At 37.0% G+C, this 27258-nt stretch overlaps 1 protein-coding gene across 1 annotated transcript in view; it reads right to left on the bottom strand.

The window, feature by feature from the left end:
• DOK6 (docking protein 6) overlaps positions 1–27258 on the bottom strand; it is a 253203-nt gene that overhangs the window by 132824 nt on the left and 93121 nt on the right. Inside the window, exons 2-3 of the mRNA XM_086893825.1 lie at positions 27084–27191; positions 3811–3925 (exon numbers count right to left, since the gene is read on the bottom strand). Of these exons, the coding sequence (XP_086749951.1) occupies positions 3811–3925; positions 27084–27191 (223 nt within the window). The remainder of the gene's footprint in view (positions 1–3810; positions 3926–27083; positions 27192–27258) is intronic.

Here is a 27258-nt window from a genome sequence, read left to right as displayed (position 1 = left end):
GGCATAGAGAAAGGCAAACTAAATGAAACTCCACTATACTCACAGCTAAGACTTAGTCTTTCAGAAACAGCAGGGTATCTGACACTTCTATAGCTCCATTTTCTCTGTGTTCTCAGATCACGTAAGCAATAAGATTCTCTGAACTATTTTTCTCCAGACTGAACAAGCCCTCAGTCTCTCTTCATATGTCATGTTCTCCTGACTCTTGGTGTCCTCCCCTGGGCTAACACCTGTATGTCCATATTGTGCTGAGTGCACAAAACTGGGCATAGCAGTCCAGATGTGGTCCTACAAGTGCCGAATAAAAAGGAAGGATCACTTTCCAGTAGCTGTTGTGAAGACCCTCACTAATGCTGTCCAAGGGCACGCTGGGCACCACGACCCCAGAGCCTTTTCTGCAGAGCTGCTTCCCAACAGCTGGCACCAAGCCTGCCTTGTGGCTGGGATTACCACAAACCAGGGGAAAGAGCTTTTGTTCTTGCTGAACTTCATTAGGTTTTTGTGAGCCCATTTCTCCAGCTGGTCCAGGTCTCTCTGACAGCAGCCCTGCCTCCCCAATTTGGGTCACTCCTGCCTGGTGTCAGCTGCAGAACAGCTGAGCGTGCCCTCCACCTCCATCAAGCAGATTGTCAATGAAGACATTGAATGGTATCGGTCCCAGCACCGATTCCTGACGGATCCAGTACCTCCTGGCTGCAAGCCTGGTTTCACAACCTTGTTTTTTGAAGTCCAGCCTATTTTCTGTCCACTTTATAGTGTCTTTATCCATCCTGTGCACCACCAATTTTGGGGGCTATGGAGGAAGTCACAAAGGGTGTCAAAGACCATTAAAATGAAGCTATATAAGAACTACTGCCTTTCTTTTGCCAGACACCTCATCATGGCAAAAATGATTTGCATATGGGAAGTGTTTTTTTTCTAGTCCCATTCACCTTGCTGCCCCTTCAGGTGTTTACACATGATTTGCTCCAACAGAGCTCTCAGGGACTGAGGTGAGGCTGGCTGGAGTACAGTTATCCTGCTTCTTGAGCCTCCTTCTTGTCATTCTTGACAATCAAGTTCCACTAATGTATGAAATCCAAGTGATTTAAATGATGCCTGACTATGCCTTCCTCTGCTGGGGATACTGCATCATGCTCAGGGACTTGGGAGGCCTGAGAACAAGCCTTGGAAATGAAAACCACAGTATAAAAGGTATGTCAGCCTTTCTCATGACCCCTGTCAATACGTCAACTGTTCCAGCAAGCAATAGGGCCATGCTTACTTAGCATTTATTTTACTCCTGATGCACTTTAAGAAACTTTTTCTATCCTGCACTTCCCTGAGCTGGAACTTGCTCAACTTCATTCCTATAGACAATACAAACAATTCCAAATAGACAATGCCTCTGTATCCCTCCCAAGTAGTCTGTCTCTGCTATATTTTAAGACTTTTTTTTTGCATTTGAGCTGAGTCAGGAGCTCCACGTCAATTCATATTCATCTTCTGTAAAGCCTGTCTTCTGAGAATGGGGAGAACAGTTCTTGTGCTCAGAGGATGCTGTCCTTGCAGATTAGATAGCTCTCCTGGGCTCCTTTGCCCTTCAAGGATCCACAGAAACCTGCCAAGCACGTCCTTAAATAAACATCTCCCCTCAGGACACTACTGATCATCTGTATCAAGAAATTGTCTTTAATCAGTTTCAGAAATCTGGATTGCTTGTGTTCAACCTTATTGGCCTTCCAGCAGTTACTGCTGAGGTTAAAGTCACCCAAGAATACCAATGCCTGGGACTATGAGGCTTTTTCCACCAGCCCTAAGATTGCTTCATCTGCCTTCCCTTGTTGGTGGGAAGGTCTAGAGCAGACACCTACTACATCACCTGTCTGAACTTTGATCTCTGTCCACAAGCTCTCCACTTGTTTGCCACTTCAGCCAGGGTTCTGTCCACTCAAACACACCTTTGTATAGAGCCTAAAGGGAGAGCATCTCATACTGACACCCTGTTAGCACCTTAAGGTACATCTGCCTTGTATTTATAACTGTGTTTGATGTTAAGAAGAAAGGGATGAGTGGGCCAGACATGCTGAACTTCCTTAAGTTCGTCCTTTCTTTGGTGAAAGAATTCTGAAGTTATGACTTGTCGTACCTTTTCAAACACACCTGAACCATAGTAATTCTAGGGAAGGAACAAGATCTTCTCATTAGGGAAGAAGGGAAATGCAAGTGTAGGCAAATGAACAAGTTTCCACAAACCTGACTTCAGTGCTGTTGGAATATAATTAAAATGTTTTTATTCAATTATTAATCATAATATAGAACCACTATTAATGCTACACATTAGAATTCAAAATCTTTAATGTGGACTGCTTACCTAATGATCTCTTAAACTGATTATAGACAGATACAGATTTTCTATGTGTGTCTATAAACTTAAATTAGCAAACAAAATTGCCAATTTATCTTTCATGATGGAATGTACATATCAATGATGCAATACTTGATCTAAAATCTACATAATTCAAGACTTTTCACACTTTTAACTTCCTCCACATTTCTCAGATTTTGTTTCAGTGTATTTAATTTATTATTTAGACTGCACAGGATGCAGCGTTTATATGTTAATATTGATATAGAATCACAGAATATCCAGAGTTGGAAGGGATACACAAGGATCATCGAGTCCAACATCTGGCCCTGTGCAGGACTCCCCGAGAGTCACAGCATGTGCCCAAAAGTATTTTCCAAATGCTTCTTGAACTCTGTCAGGGTGGTGCTGTGACCACTTCCATGCAGAGCCTGTTCTGGAGCTCAGCCATCCTCAGGATGAAGAACCTTTTCCCAATTCCAACCAAAACCTCCCCTGACACAACATCAAGCCATTGGCAGAGTCCTGTCCCTGGTCACCACAGAGCAGAGATCAGTGCCTGCCCCTCCTCTTCTCCTCACAAGGAAGTTGTAGACTCCAATGAGGTCCCCCCTCAGTCTCCTCCAGACCAAGTAACTACAGTCACTCCTCATATGCCTTCCCCTCTAGGCCCTTCACCATATGTACATAATGTTACATATATATTTCAAAAAAACCAAAACAACAAATATATAATATTATCTATATAAACTTTTAAAATGCACAGTTTCAAATAAAAAAGCATAAACTTTATCATTAAAGAATTTTCCCGTATTTTTACAAACTTTTTTCTGTTAAAACGTACCCTAGGACACAGATGTGTACAATTGTACCTTCAAACAAGAAAATAGTGCACTTTAATCGTGCAGTGCTCAGTGTCTCGCAAGTAACTACCTGCCATTAGGTACCATAATGCCCAAGTCTTGTTCTATGCTAGTCTAGTAATTATGCTGTGGAGTCATTCAAACCACAGACTACTTGACACCCTGCTTTAAAATATCCTGAGGTTTCAGCTGGTATTTGCCACTTATTTGCAATGGCATGATAATTATTAGTTTAGTAAGTGCCTATAGCAAAGCTTGTTAAAAAAAGAATGTTTCACATCTTGACTTAATAACATCTTACAGGTTAATTTTACTAGGATTTACAAGTTTTGCTGGAAATCTCCAGTCTTTAGACCATCTGCATGCAAAGAAAAATAATAGAAAAAAAGAGCTCTGTAACACTTCTAACACCTCTCAACATGTATTAAAAAAAAACCCTACCAAACCCCAAAAGACATGAACCCCTAACTCTGAAGTCTTTTGTTTACCACACATTTCTTCAAGCTAAAAATTTCTGACATTGTGAGTTAATTCATCTGAGCCAGACTTTGATGTGTAACTTGATTTCTTCAAGCTAGAGATGAAGCACCAATTGCTTACCTGACTCACACGCAAATGTCTTTGATGTCTCATCATGAAAGATAATTGCCACTGCATGCTTCTTTGTCTCTCGAGGCAATCTGGTTATGTTTTTGATATTGTGCAGCTCAGTTACCTTAAAATGAAGAAAAGTATTTTAGACCAGTGTATAAGTAGTACAAATAAAAATACTAACCTTAACTGCTCAATTTTTACTATAAAATTTACTAAAAAATTTTTACTATAAAAATATTTTTCCCCCTGCTCTAGTTTCACAGCCAGGACAGGGTTAATTTTTTACAGTAGGCAGGACAGGTGTGTGGCAAGGCCCAGATGTTATTCCATTCCACCTCACTCACTGCTAGGGGCGGGAGTAAGGAACTCTCTCTTCTTTCAGAGGGGAGAAAGCATGGTGGGAAGAGCCAGATATTGTTGCAGGCTTTCCCATGTAAACTGTTTCTCTGTCTTATACCTTATGCTGTTTATACTGCTGCTGTTACTGTTTTCTTGTCTCATTGCTGTTTCAAGTAAATCATTCTTATATCAACCCATGACTTTCAGCTTTTGTACCTCCAGTTCTCAACTCCATCCCAACAGAGGGGGAAGGGGGGAGCGAGTGAGCAGCAGGGTAGTTTTGAGTCCCTGTGGAAGAACTAAACTGAGGAGTACCATTCCTAAACCCCTAGGGTTATTTATATTTATAAGCTTTGTAATTGATAAATAAACCACATAAATAGGTAGAGTCTTAAGTTACAAAACTTAACTCTAATAACTCTATTTCTTTAATAAATTTCCACAAAACTCTGTTTCTTTAATAAAGTCCTATGTGGACACAGTTTAAAATTACACCAACTAAGCCTTGGGATTTTGTATAATCTATTTTTCAATTTCTATTGGATCAGTTTCAGAATCTGCATCAAATATAAAACCTAATGGTGGAAGAAGAGATTTTCATTAGTTAAGAGAGGTAACTCAACTAATATGACAAATAGTATCACTATATTTGTAAGGATAGGTCCTCTTGTGTCTTTAAAATGTATCTGTCATTCTCAAAAGAACTCAAACTTGCATTTTATTTTCTAAATATTTGAAAATCTTAGCAACAATAAAATACTCTTGCAACAAACTTACAATACAAAAAATTCAATCTATCTCCTTTTTCTTTTGATGCAAATATATAACTACAATTAACAAAAATAGAAGAAAAATATGTTATTCCAACCAGAGCTGGTGGCCCAGCTTATATTAAACTGATTAACACTTCATATTATAAAATATTTTTCTCAGTTTCTTGGAACTCTGGGCAAACTTTATCAGTTTAGAATTAGGTTTTTTTTCAGGCAGGATATTTGCCTCAGGGAGAATTAATTTCTAGAAAAATGCCATCCATATGAGTTTGGACATCTATGACTACAGAAAAAATGGGCTGCATGTAGGTGGGCTTTTTTTGTTTGCTTCAGTTTGTAATTGTTATGCTCCTAGTGTACAGTTCCAGCATTCCCTTCTACATGCTGAAAATAATGTTTTTAAAGCAGAAGAGATTTTATATGGTGCAGTAAAAAAATGGAACATGTTGGGGCAAAGACATTTCTATAAAATATTGATAGCAGTTGAGCAGTGAGAGGCACCAAGCCAAGAAAAGAAACTGAGACAAAGCATGAAATGGAATGTGTGATGTGCTGAAGAACTTGAGACCAGAAATGAAGACTGCTCTAGAGTCTGTCTTGACAGCCTTCAGCAAAACTCACTCCAGTTTGTCAATAGCTTTGTTGTAACAGGTGGGCCAAAAATGGATGTGGCACTATAAATATGGTCTAACGTGTGCTAAACTGAGGAGATTAATCATTCCCTGTAGTGACTGGCCATGCTTCTGTCCATACAGCCCATGGAGCTTTGAGGCACCAAGATCCAGGGCCCTACCTGCAGGCCTGCTCCCAGCTTGCCAATTCCAAACCTGTGCCATCTCAGGGGCTCTTCTATCCCCAGCCTGGCACCTGGGTTTTGCCCTTATTCAGTTTAACAAAGTCCTTATCAGCCCATTCATCCAGCCTGTTCAGGTTGCTGACACAGTAGCCTGACTACCAAAAGCTTATCAACTGAACCTTCCCAATTTGCTCTCTGCACAGTTGGTGCAGCTCCCTTAATTTCTCCAGGTCCCTGATAAAAATATAGGGAGAGGTCCCAGTATGTTCCACATTTGCTACAGACTTCCAAGTAGGTTATAACCCATTAACCACATAATTACCCATTAACCACAACTTTCTGGGTCTGACTAGCTGACCAGATTTACATCATCTAGGCATCCACCTGCATAAATAATAATGTCCCAACTTCAGTTTGAGACTATCATGGGAAAAAATGTGGAAAGCCTTGCTAGAGCTCATCACATATCATAGATGGCGATCATACTGGTCAGGCATGATTTACCCTCGGTAAATCCATGCTGTCTTTCCAAACACTGTCTTTTCCTTCACATTTCTGTAAATACATTTTAATATGATTCACTCCACAGTTCTTTCTATATGCTGAAGTAACATTGACAGAAGTTCTCCAGGTTGACATTTGATTCACTGCCAGAATTTTCAGTATTCTCCAGGTTGACCTTTTGGCCTTTTTTTTGGACACAGGTGCAACATTTGCCTCACCATTTGGTTCCTAATCCCTTATAATTTCAACTTTTGTCATGCATTTTCAGGGTTTTGTAAGAATCCCTATATTTCACTACTTTTTGGCTTGGGGAAAAGAGCCAAATTATCAGAGACAAATTATCAGAGACAAATATCCCTGTCCCATTAAAGAAGTTACTGAAGTATCTATTGATTTTCCTTGATCTATGCATGGTAAATGAACTAATGTGTGAGAGGGCTCTTATGACCCACCCAAAGCACTAATCTCAAGGAAATACCCTGAAAGGGGAAAGAAAACATTAGTAGGCAGAGGAGAGAGCAGACTCTAGAATTCAAAACCTGAGGGAACAATAACAAATCCATAAGTCACTACTGAATTTTGAAGACACAGAAGGCTGTAAAGTCAGAGAAAAGGTACAGGTCTACTAGTCTTGCTAAAAAGGAAGATATAAGAGCAAAATATTTAAGAGGATTTGGGACACAAAGAAGTTCAGGTTATTATTAAAGAGAATTAAAAATATAGCTGGCAGTGCAATAAGAAAGGGAAAACACTATTAGGAGGAAAAAGCTCCAGTGATTCTTACAATTGAGCAATTGCAATTGATACAGAAAGTGACATTTTCACATGTGTGTGCATATGTGGCAGTGCACACCATACAGAAAAAGTTGCCTTAAATCTTGCTGTACTTAAAAGGGAAATTTTCTCTTTCTGGAATGTTAGAAAAGAAAACAGAATTGCTTTGAAAAGTGACAACAAGGCATATTAAGCCTTTTTCAAGTCTCTGTCATATGGTCGAGATGGATTCTTTATTCTTAATTTGAGTGTTACAGACTACTGAAAGATCCTTCAATGCTTATAATAATGATAATAGAGCCAAAACCCTTACATTCTTGGCATTAAAACTACAAAAAATTGATAGTAATTTTTGTTTGAAACATAAATACAGACATATCTGAGCACATGCACATGGCCAGCTGTAAAGATGATTTTCTGAGTCATCTTATTAATCAGTACATAAATACTGCCTTCTTTAATATTGTCACATATGCAACATCCATCACACACTTAGGAATATTGTCAGCACAAAATGTACATACAACAGAATTTTATTTTATTTGTTGGTGGGAATTTTATGTCTGAAAGAGACAATGTAAGCACTGCCAAATTCTTATGAGCTGCTTTTTGGTACCCATATGGGAGATTAAGTTGAACAACATGCAAGGCAAATGAAGAAAAATAGTCTCCATGGAGGAAAAAAGGGTATTTGTTTCAAACACATTTTGATTTTCCTTTGTCTCTGGAATCATAGGACCTCCTTAGCACAAAACTTCTTGTAACTCCAATGCAACAGACAAAGTTACATGAATTGCCTCTTCCAAACTCCCTGACTTGTACCTTCTTTCTTTAAGACAAAATCTTTTTGAGCCATTTGTAGTCTCACACAGAAATCATATCCCTCAATATCCCACAGTAGTTTCAAATAGGTCTATTTTTATGGACACCTTTCCATAAGAAAAATGGACCTATTAGAAACTACTATGAAATATTGTGAGACACTTATTTCTTTGTTAAATACTTTAGTGGTTTAATGGATGGTTTATTGGGTGGTTTTACTGGTTTAATGGGTAGCCAAAACATTTCTGCCAGTTAAGCTATTTTTTCATTTTTTTTTTTTCCAAAAATCCTAGCTTTCTCATTAGAATGCTTTTCCTTACAAGAACTGAAGGAAATAACTTTAGGCATAACATTTTGAGGGCTTAGGAAATTTATCGATTTTAGGAAGTATAATTTTACTGGGCAAGTTAACAGAAAAAGGAATGAGAATGCTTCAGGAACACAAATTTACACTAACAACTAGAAAAGCCATATCATCAAATAAGCCACTCAGTGTTTCTATTGGTTATGTAATTTTCAATATCAAATAGAGATGAATATTTGCTTTAATGTTCATCTTTTCAAATTGTACTGTATGCTTCCCTCCACAATCAGAGTAGAAAGGTAGAGGCAAAACTGTGAAAGTCTATCCTTCCATTGATAGAGAATTAAATTAATGAAATTCTGAATTCTGGATTCTATGCCAATTAAGCATGAGTCATTTCTCTACTTGCTGAACATGTGCAATTAAAAAATAAGCACCTGAGAGTAAATTATCTTGTATGAAGGGAAAAATGAACTTTGCCTTGGCAACCAGATTGCTTTATCTCAGGGATTTATAAAACTGTGGCTTAAATTTTATCTATTATTTTTTAAAACCCCACAAAAATAAATAAGCATTTTTAAAAGGGGAAAAGGTATAAAAGCTACTGAAAAGGTAAAAAAGAAAACTTATAAAAATCATACTATGAAATAATTTAAAACATCATTTTGCAGATTTTAAGAAGGTTTTAAAAGACTAATATAATTTAAAAAATACAAAAAAGTCTCTGTTTTTTATGAGTAGTACATCAGGTAAATCTAATTTTTTAAGCAAGGAACATTATACCAAAATTTGCTCCCTGTGGCATTAAAATGGACTTGTTGACAAAATTCAGTCTAATACATTGAAAATATTCTTGTTCTTCGTAACAAAGTATCAGTATAAAACTACCTAGACCATTGATAACCTTGTATCAGTAAGAAAAATATAAAAAAGGAAAAAAAAACCCATTTGTGCCATTTTTATCCTTTAATTTCTTCCAATAGGTGAAACAAATCCTTTTTTATTAAGCTATGATTCTGTAGTATACAACTTTCCACTACCATCAGCATGTTAATTTAGACTTTCTTTCCTGTACTAGACATTGGTGCTGCTCTTTAGTTCCATTCTCCATATGTTGTTCAGTGTGGTATGTGCTAGGGACTCTTAGCACCTGGACCATTTCTCAGTTCTCCTACTCCTCATCAATAATTCCTGTTTCATATGTCCATCACTCAGCAGCCCACACACACATTTCCTAGTTTGTTTTTTTCTATGTATTCAGTTTCTTGTTTTGTTTTGGTTTTTGTATCAGTCTTTAAAAACACTTTTGCTTTTTCTCTAGAAAGACAATTTAACAGATTGATGAAAAGATGTGGAAGAGTTACTAAGCTTGCATGTTACCAAAATTTGCCAAGGTTTCTTTCTTTCTTTTAGATTTTTTTTCTTTCATATATTATACAGGTTTTTTTCTTTCTTGCTGGAGGGAAGATGGGGCTTTGCATAGCTATATCAGAGACATCTAAATCCTTTAATACTCATTAATATTTGATAAAAGGACACAGCCTTGAAGGGCTGCTAGGCAGGATAACTTCTAGGATTGGTTAAAGCATCATCTAACTCCTGCAAAATTATAATAAGCAAGGCCTGCATCAGGGTCTTAAGACTACACCATCAGTGTTGGTTACTGTAACTTGGTTCCTCTCACAGTCAGGAATTTGGTTCACCTCAAAGATTCCTTGTAAGCACAGGTGAAAAGAAATGCACTTGATCTGGAAACAAATTTTTTTGGATGTTTGGATGTTTGTTTACCAAAATGTAACAGATACATCAAGCACTGAACAAGAAAGCTAAAGATCCTATAATGAGTTTTCTGACACTATTGATCATATGTCTTGATCACTCATGAATCACACCTAAATATTGCTTCAAGTAATGCAACACACTTCTCATTCTCATTATTCTCCTTTACCTTGATCTGGAGATAGGCCCAAAACTTTAACTTGTTTTGTGTTGGTGTAACATCTCATCTCAATGAACACCACATTCAGAGCTCCCACTTGCTTCCTTTAGTAAATGGTACATAGGAATAATAATGTCTGTAATTATCAACACCTTGTAAATACTGTCCAGCCACATCTGGGTGGATGAACCATCAAAAGATAAATTAATAAAATATAGAGCAGTGCATCAATCTTAAAAACAAGAGAAGAAAGTGAGAAGGACTCCTCTGAAGGAACCAACAGCCAACAAATCTCATGCTGTATGGTCAAAAAGGCAAGAGGATCAGAGGAAATACTTAGCTTATGCCCTCACTTTGGGAAAAAAAAAAAATCTTCATTCCCTTGAAGTCTTATGATAATAATTTTTAACCTGAGAGGTTCACAGAAACTTTCTGCATAAAGATCCTAAATTTGACACTAATAGCAATTCCTTCAATTCCCTGCTCCCTACCAGAATGCTCAAGCATTGTAAGATGTCAGGGGACCGAGTTACAAGAAATACTTAGTGATTGGTCTGTACTAGTTTTAGTGCATGTCTGTGCCAAGAGACTTGGAAACCATCCGAAAAACATCCTGATAGATTTCAGAAGTCTAACTCCACTTGTCTCTAGCTACACCAACAGTAATTTAATTTCAGTAAAGTCATGCTGCAGATTTCTAGTAAATAATTCAAGTGCAGGAAAACTACTAATATAAGAAAGCTTCTGGTGGCAGGTAGCCATAGCCTAAATCCAATCAGGATACACAGGTACAGGCTGATGATCAAGGGAATTATTTAGGCTTGTTATTTGGAAAATAAAATAGCTGAACAGCACACCCAGGCTTTGAAGTGGTCAGTTACCTCTGTCTAGCCAGAAAAGATTCAGTAATAGATTTCTAGTAACAAACTTCTGATCTTTCAAAAAAAACACTTTAGCCCTTGCCTGTCTATCAACCTAGAGTCTTCTTTTCGAAAGAGCATTTGTTACATAGGTAAATGAAATAATGACAAGATCACAATTTCATTATACTAGCAAAATATTTTATATTATTAAACTGTTACTGTCAGTGAAAACAACTATCCTTAAAAATATTCTGATGTTTTGTTATCATTTCAGTATCTTAGTTATATTCTTATATGTGAAAAGCTATTAAATTCCAAAAGACAATTTAAACAAAGGCTCATATTAACTGAGATACATTGCTTATTAACTTAGTAATTTTCCTAATTTCTGACTACTTTATTTGGAAATGTATTTATTTCTTTCAAACAGGAAGGGTTTTAGGAACAATTCAATACAGTTTCCCTTTAATCTACAACATTTTACTATTGACATACACTGGACACTTTGCTTCTTGTACTGTTCTAGTTTCATGCAGCTGAAGATCTGGGACTTCCTTTTGTATGACATGGAAATGTAACAACTGTACATATATTATACATTGTGGGGTCTGGTGCTCAAACTGTACATTTAAATAGATGAGATAACTAGTCCACAATTACAGAAATATTACTTCCAAATCACTTATTATGTTTGCATTGCTACAAAAATTACAATTCCACGGTAAATAATAAAAGAGGTTCAAAAGAGATGAAAGCCACAAAAATAATGAAAAAATTTAAAGTGCCCCATTCTGGGTTATATCTTATTTGAATTCTTCCAAACACGTGGCTCCCATATGAAACTGGGAGGAAAATGATTCTGCAATTCCATCTACTGGATGTTATTTCCACTGTGCAGAGTCCTGGAAATTGCCTGGGCAGAGAAAAAGGTCTGAATTTACATAAATGGGTTTCTGTTTTGCATTGCACACTACCTTCCTGTCATTTAAGTTCTAACTAGAAAAAATAGAAGCAGAAGAGAGAGCTATAAAATGCAATCATTTATCCTCTTATTTCTTAATAATGGCCCACATACGACCATCTGTTGTGTAATACCATGCAAACAGTAATGTGACAGCACAAAAGCCAACACAGGGGCAAGGGGCAGGGATTCCAGTGAGTGATGCTAAGACAGTAAAAAAACACCCCAAACCAGAAACATCATGGCAACAATAAGAAAGTGATACAAAAATCAAGGGCCATGTCAACTATCACAGTCAGAAAAGGGCAAAGGAGGTACCCATATGCTGCCTCCAGTCTGCAAAAGGAGAACAGGAGATGTTGGCTCATTACAGATCAAAGGACTGCAGAGAGGATCTCAAAGCACCTAAACACCTGCCTCCAGCTCAGCTTTCAGTCATACTATCTGCAGCTAGCAGTGGCTCCTTCAACATTGCTAAATCCAATGGCTACAGAGTAGAAGTTTTGTTACAGCTTTGGATGGAGCTGGGTGTGATTTGGGATCTTAAGAAAAGGCAGAGTGATGCCTGAAAAGCATAAAGACCTTTGGGACTGGGGAAATGGCTGCATTAATGGAAGCACAGGCCATAAATCAAGGGAAGTGTCTTTTTTTTCCTTTTTTTTTTTTTTTTTGACTCAGCATTCATTAGGTCACATCTATAATACTCTGCTCAGTTTTGGGACTCCAGTGAAACTGATATAACAAAGTGAGTTCAGCAGAGGTTCCCCAGGACAGCCAGAGCTGTACCACTTGCCCTGTGGTGGGGAGAGGCTGAAGGCAGTAGCTGCTCCATCCTGCAGCAGGGATGGCTTTGGGGGCATCACACTGCAGTTCCCCCAGTGCCAGCAGCGAGGTTATCAAAGAGATGGAGCCAGGGTCTTCACAGCTGTGCCTGGGAGGAGTAAGATGGACAATGGGCATAAAGTGAGACAAGAGGTGTTCAGGCTGCATATGAGAAGCAGTGTTTCCACCATGAAGACAGCCCAGCAGTGGGACAGGTAGCTCTGGGAGACTCTGCAATCTCCATCCTTGGAGACTCAACTGGACATCACCCTGTAAAACCATGTTTGCTCAGACCTTGTACCTCAGAGGTAGCTCTGCCATGAGCAGGACAAGAGAACCCCTTCATATGAAATAACTTCTAAGTCTAAGAAAGGGATGCTAACAGACCTGCAAGGATATTTGGACCCTTGTGGGTTTGGCAAACCCTTATGGGATGAGGCCATTGAGAGTGTTTAAGATGAAACACATTTCCATGACATCAGTATATACTGCACAAAACCAGCAATAGGACAAGGAGATGCAAGAGACTGGAGAACAGGACTTGTGGTTAAAATGTACTTAGAGGTGGAAAAAAGGGAAAAAACTCTATTTCATGAAAGAATAGCAAATCTTAAAACACAAAACTACAAGAGAAGCATATAAGGGAGAAATCCCAAGATGACAGGAGTGAAAGAATGGATCATAACAGAGAAAGAACAATTCAGAAAGAGAACAGAAGAGTTTTCCCCATCTCTGCATGTGGATTTACCCTTGGAATATGAGTTGTTATGGTAACAGCACTCTCCAGGACTTTTGCCAAGGAGTGGCATATCAACCTCCACATTGTGCCTCTAGGGCAGGTCTTCAGCTGCTATTTCAGAGGAGCAAGTGTTGAAGAAACTTCTACCAAGTAAATGTTCATTCCTCTAAATACTAAAAGGAAACCATAGCTATAACAACACTAAGGATCTTGTCTGTTAACTGAAAAAGTACATCATAAAAATAAAAAAAAAACAAAACCAGGCAGAATTAATGAATATATTTAAAATCAATCAGGCTAAGAATAAGGCAATAATATCAGAGCTAAAAAGAAAACTTTGATGGGAAGAAATATGAGTAGATCTGATAGTAGAAGGATAATGAATAATTCCTTCTTATCCTCCAGATAAAATTGAGATTTAAAAAAATGAATGTTTGAATTTTTCAGCATTTTTAGAAAACCTAGATGACATTATGCAAATTTAGACTGAGTACAAAATAACATACTGATTTGAATTTCTCAAAATTTAAATAAACTGAAGAGAAATAAATATTATTACTATTTACAACTGTAGCGGGTTTATGGCTGGCCAAACGCCAGTACACTCTTGAAAATCGTCTACTCATCTTCCTCTGCTATAATTGGAGCAGAGGAGGGGAAAAATCCAGTTAAAATAAAGCTCGTGGAGTTGAGATTAGGATTAGGAGAAGGGCAAAGCAGGCTCAAAATTTTAAAGGGTATAAGGAAAACTTCTCTCCATTCTTTAAGTCTTTACTGTTTCTAAGTATTAGACCATCTGACTTTCATATGGGTTACAACCTGGGTACCCAGTTTCATGGTGTACTATAACTGATCATTTACAGCATAAGCAGTTACAAACTACTAATTTTGTTTCAATGAAATACAAAAAAATTAAGGATGCAAAACAATCTTTCCCCAACTAGCTTTTGTTATGCCACTTTAAGTGCTAAATTGGCTGACAGTGTTGGTAAATCAAACCTACCAGGGCAGAGCAAGCACATTAAAGTCATATCAGCTGCCTTTTCTAGGCAAAGATGTAGGGATTTTTCCAAGCCAAGTTACTTTCTCTCAAGCCGTGCTGCTGTAATACTGTCAGGATTGAGCTGCTGCCTAACCCATAAAATCAACCAGCTCACTGGGATTATTCTGGTTCTGGCTGGTGTTTGAAAGCAATAGTTAAAATCTGATCAGTTAATGTGTACATGGACCTATGCCCTTAATAAATATTTTAATTAGTATTTTTAAATACATACTGAAAAAAATGCACTCACACTTCACAGGGTATTTGTACAGACAGTCATTTGCAGAACAAAAATCCCAGTTCTCCTCAATCCCATTTCCTTGCTATCCTAAAGATCCTTTGAAATATGTTTTCCAATCCAACCTTTTCTTTTAAAGAGCAATCTGAATACCAGGCTACCATGTATGCATTAAAATAAAAGTGAGTGTTATCAGAATTTAAACTTAAATTAAATTTAAACTTAAATTTAAATGCCTTAATACTAAAACAACACAAATTTTATAATTTGCAACCTAGATTCAAACCTGAAAAATGACATCATGCTAGAGAGAGATGGCAGAGGGGGTAGATGATTCACAACTGAAATAAAATAGGTTTCACTATTATCCTTTCAAATTTCAGCTGCAATTAAAAAAAATGCTTTCAGTATCAAACTTCCTGCTAGAGTTAGTAGGCATACAAACCATATTTATGCAATATTTCACTATGAACATTAGATCATCAGATGAGTGTTAATACGCTGAGGTGACTAAGATACACTGGACAGTAAGAAACAGTTTCCAGTTTCCAGAGTTTTCACTTTTAACATTCCCAAAATACATAGTTATGTCCAGATCTGTTCTATTTTTGACCCAAAGGTATTGGTTAATTAAAAGGAATATGCTACTGGTCTTCGAATCGAAAGAAAAGGAGAAACATATTTTTCCAAAACTTCCTTTAAATTTTCCTCTCAGTTTACTTAAATCAGCTGACTTGCATTAGTTTCCAAAATTATCTTGTTAGATCAGCTCGATTAAAAATAAATGCTTATTAACATAGACTAAATTTGAAAACAAATCACTTACATGCAGTAATCACTTGAATGCAGTAAGTGATGTGTATATATAATTCTTCCTGCTAAACTGCAAGTTAAAACCCTAACCCTAAAATCTCACTGCATTGACAAACTGGGTCAGGAGTGTTAGAGGATCGAAGTAACACTAGTTTTTCAATGCACATAAATTATTCTGCCTGTATCCCTACTGTACACGATGCCAGTGGCCAAGCCCCAGGTGTAATTCCTCTTCCTATCTGTCTCAATATGTGAAAGCTTTTAATTTCAGCTGTAGCTCCCTTTAGCCAGATCTTGAAACAATGGTGAAGACCGGGATCAGAAGCAGGTGAGAAAGGCTGGCTTACCTCTAACATAACATTCACATGAGAAAAAAGTCACAGTTGAAGCAAACACATGATGAAGATTTTAAGGACCTCTCAGATGCCAAGTATCTGCTGTACTATCAAGAGTTACACTCAGAAAAAAATTAAATTACATTAGCCAGGAAAAGAGAAGAGAGAGCTTTGTCTTTGAATTGGCTTTCTCACCTCATGCCAAAGGGGACGAATACGCACACAAGTGCAGCACTCAGGTGGGGGCTTGGACACACTGCTGGCCATGGACAACAGCAGCTGACTCAAGCCCATGTACATCTACAAGCACAACCACAGACATATCCACTAGCTGACAGTTTCTGGTTTGAATTGTTTTTAGAAAACATTAATACTTACACACTCACCACAAAAGTAGTATTATTTAGAAAAAGCTTTCCTCTCTGTTGATTTTTAAGGGCTAGAAATATGCCTCAGTGTCTTTAAAAATAACTCCCATTCCAATCCAACAATGCCAAAATTGGCATTTTGGTGCTGTTCTTAAATGTAAACATATATATTATAGGCATTTTAGGTATTCTTGAGGAAGTATTAATAGCACCAGTCTACCTATGAGATCCCTGGATGCTCATCAGAAAAATGCATCAACTAGATGAAAAAAGACCAGGTATAGACGGAAAATGAATGAGTTTAGTTTAATCTAAATTCAGCACATGCCTGTGCATGGGTGTGTACACATACACTCAAAGTGGTCCAGACTTCTCTGGGAGAAAAAGGTGAAAAAAATAAAAATGCAATAGAGAGAAACTGAGGTAAATGAAAATTGCAAGACTGAAGTAATTTGCAATAGAAGAGAAGGAATGATTCCAAACAGAAATGTAGCCCTTCTTTTAGGATTATTTTAAACTAGTTTTGATTTTTTATAAACTTTTTGGAAATGTTTTCATTTTATTTGTTTCTAAAATTAACTGAAGTTTGTTAGCTGATAATTTGAAAATTCTTTTAGCTTAATTGTCATTGGGGATAAATTAATTTTGAGTATCTATTATGACAATTACATACAGCCACATTTTCAACTCTAATGCATTTTTAATAACCTTCATCAGCCAGTGATTTGAATTTTAAATTTCCCTCTATGAAGAAGTAAAAACTAGATAGTTTTGTGCTAATTTTCATAATAAATTGCTCTTTATTTACATTGCAAAACCTCCCTTACTCCAAGTAACCCAAAGCCTTACATGAAACTTAGTAGTCATAAGACTTATTATATTTTATCTCCCATTATTAAGAGAAAACAAATTACAGAGACAATCTGTTGGCCCTGCCTCATACACCATAACCTGCTGTTTGTACCTGTCTGCTTCTTTTTATAGCGACTGCAGAAGGGTCCATGCCTCTTCCCATTTCCACAGCAATATGGTAAACATTCCCCAGCAACACAGACACATAATTCAGAGTAGCTCCAAGGGAAAATGTTGTCATTAGGAAAAAAAAAAAATTCTCATATAACATATTTTTTTACTAGTGTTATAAACTGCAGTCTAGATAATTAGGTCTTTAACTTTCATCATGAACTTTTATTATTTATGTAGTATACCTACTTTCTACACTTGAACAGTAAAAATGCACAAAATATTGGAAAAAACACAAATGCAGAGTCAAGTGCTGAAGGCTAGGAAAGGAAGACCTCAATATTGAGGTCTTAACTCTGACTGCTAGTTCCATAGGCCTAGTTTACCATTTTCCTATTGTTTATGACAATGGCCCCACTGGGTCTGATTTATGGCCTTCCTACCCTGTAGCTTAGGACAAATAAATATTTTTTACATTTATTGGCACCTATTCTACACATATTATGATACACATTGTCATAAATATATGATTACATTTGATTTTCCATAACTATTTTTTCACCACAGTCAGAATAAATGATGAATAACATTCTACTAAGTGGAGGCATTATAAATTTGTTTGACTGTCATAAATTCATAAAGTTTTTCTGACTCAATGGCACAAGGGTCCTCTGTAATGGTCATCACACAAATATATTTCACACAGATGGTTTCACAATTATTAATTTCTTTTATACTTTCCTTGCTTCTAAGACATGTGGATTATATTGGCAAGGAAGAAACAAGGAATTGCATGGTGAAAACAAAAGGAAGTGAAAAAAACAGTCCTTTAAACTTTTGATTTGAATTTAAGATATCCAGATTTCACTTTCCACTTGCATTAAAAAGGGGAGTTTGGTTAGTGCAAATATCCACAGCAAGCCCAGCTGTTTTACATTCTAGCTCAATTCTTTCTTCTTGATTTCTCCCCCAAGGACCAATAAGGACCTGCTTCAGAGACCTCAATTCCAGTCTCTCCCCTCCTAAGTTTTTATCCCTCAGCTTCATTAGGGTCCCTACTACTGAAACCCTCTCTTCCAAACACATGCTCTTCTTATTTTGGAACTTGCCTCTCCTGGGCCACGTCTGAGAAGTATCTCCCAGCTGCTGGAACAAATGAGGTAGTGTTATTGGAGAGCAGTTTACTTGGGTGTAAAAACCTGAACAATCTCTCCTTGCTTTCTGTTAATGTGCACCTGTCCTGCTGCACAGACTTTTTTATATAGTATAGGTATAGTCGAGCTGAAGTGACAGATCATGTCCATGCTCTTTGCTTGCTTGTCCACCCCCCTCTCATTGCTAGGATTGTTATCTCTGCACTATTCTCCCTGGCTTTGTGCAGTCAATTAAAATTGATTTATTAGTTTTAGTAATATATATTTTCTTCAAAGTATCCCATTCCATTCTTCGATTCAGCATTTCTCATAGCAATTATTAGAGCAGCCAGCTTTCCATTGACCTTGGTGTTTCTCACAGCTATCCAAAGGATAAGGTGCTTCATAGTTTGCCAGAACATTTATTCCTTTGTTTTTCTCCCATGCTCTAACATTTGGTCTAGTTCTTCTCTTAAGTTTTAATTCAACAATTTTCCTTACCATGTGACCACGTGCCAGAGGATGTACATACAGAGAATGTCTCCACAACCTCACCTCAAACACTTGTCCCTGCATGAGTCTATAAAAATGGTAGCCAGTTCTTAAAATGAATACCAGTCTTTAGCTGTGAATGAACTGTGGGAAACATATTCCATTCCTCAAGGGAGAAAATTATCTGAATTTCCATCATATTCAAAGCTTTACAGATGATATGAAACATTTTAGCTGTCAAAGTCAGAAATGCTTTCAAAAAATATGCAGCAAATACAGGTTTGCAAGGCTTTGAACTTTGCCAAAACATGGCCAGATTTCCATGGCAAAAGCAGAATGCATATAACTGACACTAGACCATCATATCCTCTACTGTAAAGCAATAACACTATAGCAATTGAAAGAAAAGTTCTCCTGAGACTGCTTTAAGAGACACTAGGAAGATAAAGTATATTTTTTCCACCACTGAAATATACTCTGGAGAGGGCAAGACCAGTTTGGCACAATACATGCAGCACATAGATATACCAAGAGCTATAGTAGCAACTTTAGTGACATAAACTTCATTGTTCACAGAAAAGTCTATATTGGATAGAAACCCTGGAGGTCATCTGGTCCACCTTGAAAGCAGACTCTTCAATTAGGCTACAAAGGGCCTTGCCAAGCCAGGTCTTCAAGATTTCCCGTGAGGAAACAGTGACCTCTCTGTTTAGACTGCTCTCGTGTTTAGTTGTTCTAAACATCAGTTGGCTACTCTTTTTTCATTCCTTATATCAAGCTAATTTCCCCTGAAGCAACCTCTGCCCATAGTCTCTTGTCCTTCCCCTGAGGATCCTTGAGAACACCTCAGCCACCTTACCAAAATTGGAAGGCTATGATTAGTTGCCCCTAGGCCTTCTTTCCTCACTAGTGCAAATCTAGTTCCTTCAGTCTTGCCTCAGGTCCTCCAACCTCCAACTTCCTCATTGACACTCTCTGGAGTTTTTTTCCTGTCTTGAATAGAGCAGTGAGGGGATCAGAATTAGACACAATAGTTCAGGTGTGGCTCAGAATGTAGAAGCCTTCCAGCTGGGAGTCCTTACGCTGCTGCCCATACTCCTCCTGAGGTTTTCTACAGGACATGGTTTGTCTTCATCGCTGCCAAACAGCTGGCTCAGCTCAGCTCAGTGCCCAGTGGGATCCTCAGAGCCCTGGCAGGAGAGCTGCACTCCAGATGTTCAGTTCCCAGCCTCTTTTACTGCTTTGGTTATCAGGCCACAGGTGCAGGAGTTCTTGTTTAGCTTTCTAGATATCATGGAGCCTCCAGTCCTGGAGACATTCAATACACAACTGGACTTGGCCAGGAGAAATGTGATCTGACTGATGCTGCTTTGAGCAGGGGATTGAACTAGATGGGCTCCAGAGGTCCTGAATTGTTTTGTGGTTCAATGACATCTTGGAAGTTTTTTTCTCCTCTTGCTGAAATATTTAAACATGGCTCCCCTATCCAGTATTATTTTTTCTAAGAAGAAGTTTTGGTATTCAGCTTCTTTTAATACTCAATACAATGGGAACATACTCTTCTATTTAAACAGCTGATTTTTAAGAGAAGAGTGCCCCTTTTGCTGCCAAACTGTACACACACTCAACTACTACTATGAATTTACTATACTAAATTGTACATGGATCTTCATATAAGAACCACTGCTAACAGGTCTTGGTGTTGCTTTGTGTTACAAATAAAGATTATCTTTAATTTTCATACCGTTATTTCCCTCCTTGATACTTAGTTTCAGCCACTGATGCCACTTTTGAGGAATTCAACACCATGCATTGACACTGCTTTGTTATTTAACCTGTGAATTTACACTTCAAATTAATACATTGTGACTTAAAGGTTTAGATGGATTAATGGATACAGAAAAGGACTCATAGGATCACTTATGCATTTTTGGTCCATATTTGTAGGACTTGAAAGTCCTGTCAGCTCAACTTGTAGATTTCTTCATTACATTGGTAAGGAAAGATGTTACTGCCTTGATGCAATCTTTGTTGAATAAGATTTTGTTTTATTAGTTTGTATGCTGCCCTTTGATATGCTCAGGCTCTATTAACAGCTTTATTACCAGCACAGCTCCAATTATTCCTGCAATTTGCTTTCTGGTACACGGAATGCTTGCTTTGAACAACCATGTTGTTCAAATACTTCTATATTTTATGAGGCGTCTGATAATTACTGCAAATCTTTATGTTTGGTGATAGAACTGTAGCTATTTTGCTAACAGTTATTCATTTAAATAGGGTTCATTTTAATTTCTGTGGCTGAGTAATAGCAGCCTATGGAAGCAATGTCCTTCATAACCTTCTCATACCAGCCACATGATTTTGCTACAAGATATTACTTGAAAGTGCTATAAACAAATATTTGAAGATAATTACATGTCAAAATGAGGAAGAATAAGGATATCATTTTCAGGAAGATTTAATTATCTCTGCTTTGGAAGACTTGGCAATATAGGGATGTATAAACCACAGAAAGTACATTTGGGCACCTTTTTCAACCTCAAAGAGCAAAGAATTACAAAAAATAATTAATAAATTCCTAATTATTTGCAGATAAAAACTTGAAATCTATTATTCCAAGCTAACATAGTCACACACACAAAGTCACTGGGTTCATTAGAAAATACTACATTGAGATCACAATTTTGAATTTTTTTGAAAGAAGTTCTGGGAAAAAAAAAAAATTACCATACTTAACAGGAGGAGAAAAGGGAAAGGAATAAGTGTTCTAAATCTGGGATAGTTTTCAAAGCAAACAACATCTGTGAATGTGACCAGATCTTCATATGATATTCCTATTTAGCTTTCCTCAAATATGAATTTTTGAGTGAATTTAGCCAGATAAGAAAATAAAGACTTATTGGGGAACCATAGATCAACAAACAAATAGTAGAAGAATGGTTAACAGAGCAAAATCAGGCAGGTTTTAATTTGAGATTTTGAAAAACAGACAGCATGACAATTATACCAAGAAAAAAACACTGCAGAAAAGGAATTAAAATAATACATAAATTCAGAGGCAAATCAAGTGTTTTAATATATCTTATTACAAAAAGCACAATAATTAGCCCTAGCACTTAAATTTTAGTGGCTGTCCACCTTTTTTTTAAGACCACCTTTGCAGCTGAGAAAAAATGCAGTATCATGAGAAATAATAATAACATGCCAGATGATTAAAGTCCATAAGGAAACTTTCACAACTTCTGCTTTGTAGTGAACATGAGCAACATAAGAATCTGAAATACTCTGAAATATAGAATTCTTGGACTAAACTAGGATAAACAGTAGGCTATTTTACATTTCTTTAGCAATAAGAATCTTTATTTAGGCAACTTGACAATGGCTAGAGAATATCAAGGAAAACAACAAAGCAGAGCAACCCAAAGGCAACTAAGTGGAAACAATGAGAGAAAAGTTATTATGATTATGATTATGTTAATGCTACCATATTTATTTATTTATTAATATATTATTATATTAATTTTATTTTTATTTTTTGTTTCAGAGATGTAATTACATTCGAGAATTGTGGGAGCTAGCACATATGGCGAAAATTCATATGGCGAAATTCAGTGGTTTGCAATGTTACCAGGAATTCACTTATCCTGAACGAGCACCTTATGGTTTAAGGTCATCTCAGTCAGGGACTATGAACTGTGCTGTAGAAGGATAAATATCATATTGTTCCTGCATACTGTGTATTACTGCACAAAGAGAACTTGTCCCCTCCTTCCTCTTACCAAACAGGACTCTCTGGGTGTGCGTTTGTGCGCACACGTGCACAGGAGATCTTAATGCCAACCAGCTGCTGCAGCTGATACAAGAACTTGCCATAGATCACTGGGTTTGCATTCCACAAGTTTCTTCAGGACAATCAAGCTATGAAATAAAATTGTAATTGTAATACAATTGTGTGGCCCTGGTCACAAATTTAATCCAGTAAACTACAGTTAGAAGACTACTGCTGTTCTTTCTCTTGATTATTATCTATTTTTGCGGACACGTATTATATAATGTGCTTAACACCATCTGTCCCATATACATTTTTGACTATCAGAAGTCATTACTAAAATGTTTTGCAGTTTATTTCCTTTTGCATTTGCAGATTTATATAAAGCACATCATAATCCAACATAATGACAGGAAAAACAAATAACATAAATCTAAAAATCTTATCCTACTTTAATCTTGCTAACTTAAAATTTAAGACCTTAGAGATAGTTGTTTACACAATCTTAACAGAAGAATCTCTCATATTGGGGGGATTATATCACTAAGTTTTGATCTCTATGCCAGATGTCAGCTATTTATTTATTTGAAGGGTAAACACACTAGCACTGACAGATTAAATCTAGTCTTGCTCCAAGACAGCTATATCTTGTCAGGGATAGACCCAACTCACAACACCTTCACTTCATATGAAGGCTATTTAACTTATAAGTGAAGAAGAAGCATGCATGAATGGAACTGGACATTTTGCAAGGAATGGAAGAATCCTTATTTGTTGATTCCCATTTTGGTATTTATGAATGACCATCAGTAATTCAGTTATATCATCCTTAAGTGGCACTTGGGCTCTTGAGTAACTCTGTTCTCTGTGTAGCTGGGCCTGAAGTACCCATGATCAAGTTTATGACACAATAAAACACATCTGCAGAACTTCCCCTTGTGTATCACACCAGAGCACGTCACTTTTCTCCACAGTACACCCTAATGCAAAAGTGCTTATTTCTACTCTTTCTTGCATTTACTTCATACTCCGGGGTCTTCGGCAACATTTTTGATCCTGATGGGTCAGAATCTATTCTGGTTAGTTGCTCTTCAAGCTCTACTTTGTTCCTTCGAATTCTGCTTTAACAATTAATTGGCCAACAGTGTAATGTTTGTTTTTTCTAGTTCACTTGGATACAGTCCAGGTTTGGTCGTTTGATCTCTCATTTCTAGTAATCTTCATGTTGCTACTTAACCATGTTGACTTTCTGTAATGCTCCCAGAAGCCTCTCCTAATGGATTACAGGCACTGCTACTGCCTGATCAGTATGTCTCCAAATCATGAAAAATTCATTTTTTATATACCTTATATCTTCTATTATTTACTTATGGTCTCTTTTAAGCTGGTAAAGCTGTGGTGTCTTTTATTGGTCTTTTCTGACAGTGCAGAGGTGGCTACCAAGAACATACCCACCCCTGGCACGGATGCAGAGCTATTGCTATTTTATCCCCATTTTGGAGGGAGCAATGGGAGTCAACACAGCTGTGGTGCACAAGATCTGCAATGAATGTTCAAGGGAAAACAGAACAGCTGAGATATAAAAACTTACCTGAGCAAGAATGCAATGGTCTAAATTTACAGTAATGAGAAGTTTTAATTTGATGCCAGAAACTGCAAGGAACAGATGAGGTCACGTTTTGGCTAATGAATGTAATATGCACTTTTGCTGTTAGGAGGCACTTGTCTAGGACTAATGCCATTACGTTATTTATAGTAAGGAAATTACTAGTAAAAAAAACAACACCAAGGCAATGCACAACAGCAATTTACAGAATAGCAAATAAACCCATACATGGTCTGGATACTGGAGGGGGAGAGGGCAATATATTTTCTAAAGAATTTAGAATAACAGCTTTTTTTTTTTTTCCTAAAGAATTTAGAATAACAGCTTTTTTACTCATTAATGACTATTTATTTAGCATATGTAAACCAGAAAATCTCTATTTTTAATTATATTAGCTTTGTGTTACCAGTTCTGAGTTTTTTCCTTTGTTTAGCCCCTTCTATAAATTATGTTGCCCAGTACACAAGCTTATTATGTAAGTACAGGATATTTATACTCATCTTGGTAAATTACTTCAAAGAGGAATTTCATTTGAGCTTCATTTCAAGCTCAAACATGGAAAAGTGGAAACCTTGATGAGTTACTTATATTGGGGTACTGTTTGTGATCATGAATATTGATTTGAACACAGATAAAGATATCAATTTTTGGTATATATCCACTTGAGATGTAAAATTTTATTCCAAATCTCTGCATAAGTAAGCTAAAAAAATTGCACAATACAATCTAACTCTGCTACTCTTAGGCCTTCTCACAAGGTAACCTAGAGGATCTGAAAGTCTGAAGGACATAAGTTGCCAGAGAAACATTGCATTCTGAGTACCCCTCTACACCAACCTCTTCTAATACTTACAAAGAAACTTGTATAGGGAAAAGGGTCTCAGGATATATGAAGTCATATATGAATATCAGCAAGTAATCAGAGCCATTTGTCTCTTTATGCATGTTGTCATTTCATAAGGAGTCAGGCTTGCAACTTATATTTTAATCTTTCTTTAAATGTACCAAGTCTCAGCTCTTCAATATTTAATATATTTATTACTTTTTTTTCATTGATTCTCAGTGTTCAGAGTTAATTTGCAATTTTTCATATCATATACCCTCTTTATATTTTGTGAGTGAGAGAGGAAATGGAGAATTTCAAGACAGGGCTAACAGTGTGCACTGACTAGAGATAAATATGCATTTTGAACAACTTCAAAATATAATGAACCAATAAACAGCTCTAGAAAAGAAAGAAAGAAAATCAGGGTATTTTCATCCAACACCAGCAACCAAATAACTACATTTGATCCTATAACAGCCTTCAGTTTCCTCAACAGTCACACTTGATGATTATTCACAACTCATGCACATCTACTTCACCACTATTTATCAGAATGGAGGAAGTTGAGAATAATCATTATGAAATAACAAAATATCCTTGGGAAAAAAGTCATGCCAGATAATAAGATTCTGGGTTTCCATTTTGTGATAATATACCTTCAGAAATCATTTCATGGCTTTATTAGAAAAATGGATATAATCCAAGTGAACAGATACAATTCCTCTTTCTCTACAGTCAGAAACACATTATCCTTTTAAATAGGAAAGAGTATCCATTTTTTTTTCTCTTTTCTTTCTGTCCTCACAGAGGTGAATAAGAGGGGGAAAGAACAGATGGCAAAGAGGAACACCCCTCCTTTCCATTTGCAAAGCGTGACTCTTCCATCAATACTACAACATGCAGCTGCATCAGTATCTGTTACTTTCTTAGCTTCTCAAACAATCCCTGCATTTCATATTATTTTTCTACAATGATGATAGTTGACAAGTAACATATAAATTCTTTCTGAATCCTTTAACACATTAAGTATGCTACAGGCGTAACAGACCCTAAAGAAAATTAAAAGAAAACAACACAAAAATTTCCTCAAGACCTTGCAAGAGAACTGTGGCCGCATCAGAAGGCCATGCTGGATCAGGCTCCTGGCCTGTGTACACATGTTGAGAGAAGCTCATGCTGGAGGTGGTTTGCTGGCAGGACTTGTGTCCCCCCAGGGGACCCATGGTAGAGAAGCCTGGCTACTGGAACTTGAGGGTCAATTTGTAGTTTTATGGTAAAAACATCACATCTGCCTTCAAGAGATCTATACATTCACACTTTTTCACTGCTTGCTGTGTGGCCCTTGGTAAGTCATCTTTGTGTTTCAACTTGACAGGTATGATATGACATTGATATGTGATAAACCTAACAGTGACTTGATAGAAGACAATAGTACAAGCACAGATCCCGCCCTCTTTCAGGATTAGGCAACATGAAGTCTACTGACAGCCTTGGGGAGGCTGATAACTGCAACATATGAGGCAGAAAGAAGAACTCATGCTCAGATACCTTATTACCCATCACAGAGGTGTGAGTGACAGAGAAAGCAGGGAGTATCTCATTCAGAAAGTCCTAACATTTTATTGCTAAAACCCGTTTTTGTTGACAGGGCTTCCAACTCTCAAGTTTTGGGAAAAACCTTGCACATTTGAAGAGTGTCACCATTACAACTGAGGCATTTAGCATTTTCAGAATTTGTTTAATACTTAGCTAACAATTACTGATTAAACATTTGAATAGGCAAATAAGTTTACACATTTCCAAACTATGAATGTTCAAAAAAAATCACTATGTTGCTTCACATACAGTTTTGTGCTCATCTGGAATAAAACAGTGTGACAGATCACCTGCATCACTGAGACTTATGGATGTTTTACTCCACTTTTATTGCCAAGACTACGTTTTCAACAAGGTTTTCACTGTATTGTTTGGAAGCAGACATAGCAAGAACACACACTTCTCAAGGAAGAGTGGTAAACAGGCAATGCTTCAGTTCACAAGAAAGGCACGACTTACCTTGTGAAAGTTCCTGAAATATGCTGCTTTCTCATCTGGAAATTTTTCTAGCCTCCTGGGTCCTTTACTGGAAGCCTTCTTGAAAACCAACCAGCAACGTCTAAAAATCTGTGAACAAAATCAATGGATTCTGTTAGATTTTCTTTAAAGGTGGACATTATTAAATGTATTCAGT

Source organism: Cyanistes caeruleus, chromosome 1 (genome assembly GCF_971803275.1).
Source record: "Cyanistes caeruleus chromosome 1, bCyaCae1.hap1.1, whole genome shotgun sequence".
Classification (NCBI taxonomy): domain Eukaryota; kingdom Metazoa; phylum Chordata; class Aves; order Passeriformes; family Paridae; genus Cyanistes; species Cyanistes caeruleus.
Note: the sequence above shows the minus strand (reverse complement) of the source record. Positions and strands in the feature narration are given on the sequence as shown.